The sequence below is a fragment of the Vespa mandarinia genome, chromosome 1, assembly GCF_050613455.1.
Source record: "Vespa mandarinia isolate Hongniang chromosome 1, ASM5061345v1, whole genome shotgun sequence".
NCBI lineage: Eukaryota > Metazoa > Arthropoda > Insecta > Hymenoptera > Vespidae > Vespa > Vespa mandarinia.
In genome coordinates, this window is record NC_140810.1 from 15,892,901 (window position 1) to 15,894,878 (window position 1,978).

At 30.0% G+C, this 1,978-nt stretch overlaps 1 protein-coding gene across 1 annotated transcript; it reads left to right on the plus strand.

Moving 5' to 3' along the window:
• Nucleotides 1-470: 470 nt before the first annotated feature.
• LOC118443864 (uncharacterized) lies at nt 471-1,572 on the plus strand. Its single transcript, XM_085661418.1, has 4 exons — nt 471-554; nt 693-911; nt 1,194-1,370; nt 1,456-1,572. The coding sequence occupies exons 1-4, from the start codon at nt 486-488 to the stop codon at nt 1,570-1,572; spliced, it is 582 nt and encodes a 193-aa protein (XP_085517544.1). The 5' UTR covers nt 471-485.
• Nucleotides 1,573-1,978: the final 406 nt, after the last annotated feature.

Below are 1,978 nucleotides of genomic sequence, written 5' to 3' on the forward strand. Positions count from 1 at the left end.
GTGAATCAGAAATCGCACGTGTTTCATCCACAATTTTATGTAATTCGAAACAATTTCGTTTGTACGTCGACACGCATTCCAACTGAATTGAACGACGACAAATTCTAATCGTTTCAGGAAGACAATTTATTTTATAATCTTACTCTTCGTGTTTCGTTTTTAACGTTTTAAAATCATCACTGAGATTTAAGAAAGCATTTTTCTTTTGATCATTGGCCTCGTTATTAACGTCTTTATTTATAAATAGCGATTTAATAATGTTTCTTTCATCATATATCTTGTTTTTTCATTTCTTTTTTTTCTTCCTCTCTTTCTTTCTCACTATCTATCTTTTTCTCTCTCTTTCAAAGCTTCTCATATTAGCCATCAAGATCTTTCATCACATTCATTATAACACGCATCGTCGTAGTCGTCGTGAAGCGAATGAAAATTTGCCGATTTTACGAAAAGAAATGAATATCATTTTCTCTTTCTATTTGATTTGTATGCTGATGAGCTTGATTTGTGCTATTCTTTGGTTAAAGAAGAGATTCATACCCGAAAGGCTTATAATCGTGAGTCTCTTTTCTCCTCGATTAATTATAATATATCACAAATTGAACGAATTATCCAGATGCGTTTTTTTTCTTTTATTATTTTTTTTCATTTCTTTTTAATATTTCTTTTTTCTCCTTTAATCACAAGCATCTTAGGTTCTTATCGGATATATTTTTGGTGCAATTTCTATGCTCTCAGTTGGTATTATGGAAATGAAACAAGTCGAACAGTATATAGATCTTCAAGAGATCACTGACGAACAGCTACTCAATCATCCTATGTTCGTTCATAATTTCTGCATGTGTATATTATCGATCCTCGTCATGACTCTTTATCTTCTACAAGGATGGCTACTCTTCGATTTATGGCAATGGGTTGGTATGAATTCGTATAAAAAAAAAAAACAAAAAAAGAAAAAAAGGAAAAGTAACATAAAAGCTATAAGATATACCGTTTATCAGTAGAACTCATAATATGTAATGATTTCAAGTAAGCCAATCATGTTATATGATTATGATGTAAAAAAGAAAAATAGTTATAAATAACATTTAGTAAAAATAGTATATGAGAAATCAAACTTAAAAAGAAAAAGAATATTGTATGTCATCGATATACGTGATATATACGATAGTATGATTGCTATAGTAATTTTCTAGATTAGAAAATTTGGAAGATTACCGGACAATGAATCCAAATGCAATTCAAATTTGAGTATGAATAGCGAGATAATCGGAGAAAATACTCTGGCATCGCTTACAACAGAAAGGCCAGGGAAATTAGAACCCATTCCTGAATTAGGCAAACTTCTTTCTATAAGTTTAACCGATTTTATAGTAAGTTATATATAAGCATAAACGTTTAACAGAACAATATCACTTAATCATTGATTTAATATTGTATTTTATTAAAATTTTTCAGCCCGTCGAGAATGAACCCGTAATTCATTATTGTTGCTGCGTTGATTATTATAACTACATTAAAGAAAGTCGGAAAAGAACGCCACACCATGAATTTCAAATGATACATGTATTATGATAATATTTTTTAACATCCACATCGATTAATAATTAATATATTGTTTTATGAATTCTGGTAATATATAAGCGAAAAGCAGAATTGTGTCTTTTAAAGATAAGCATACGACCGATAAGAAGTAGATAAGAGATATAATTGTTGGTAAAGATGATTACAATATAAAATACACTTAAAAAATAAACGCAACATATGTCGTATTTTCTCTTGTTGACAAAATAGTTCGCACTATAAAATAAATCGTATATCTTATTGACATGCGTCAAAAATAATAGGTTCTTTCTTTACGGGCATGATTTGGAAATAGTAAATTACTATTTACTTAACCAGATTTGTCGGTAATAGTAGATTCCCTCGTTACCGACCGATGGTAACAGTAGGTTTCTGTTTTACCGACCCACCCCCGGTC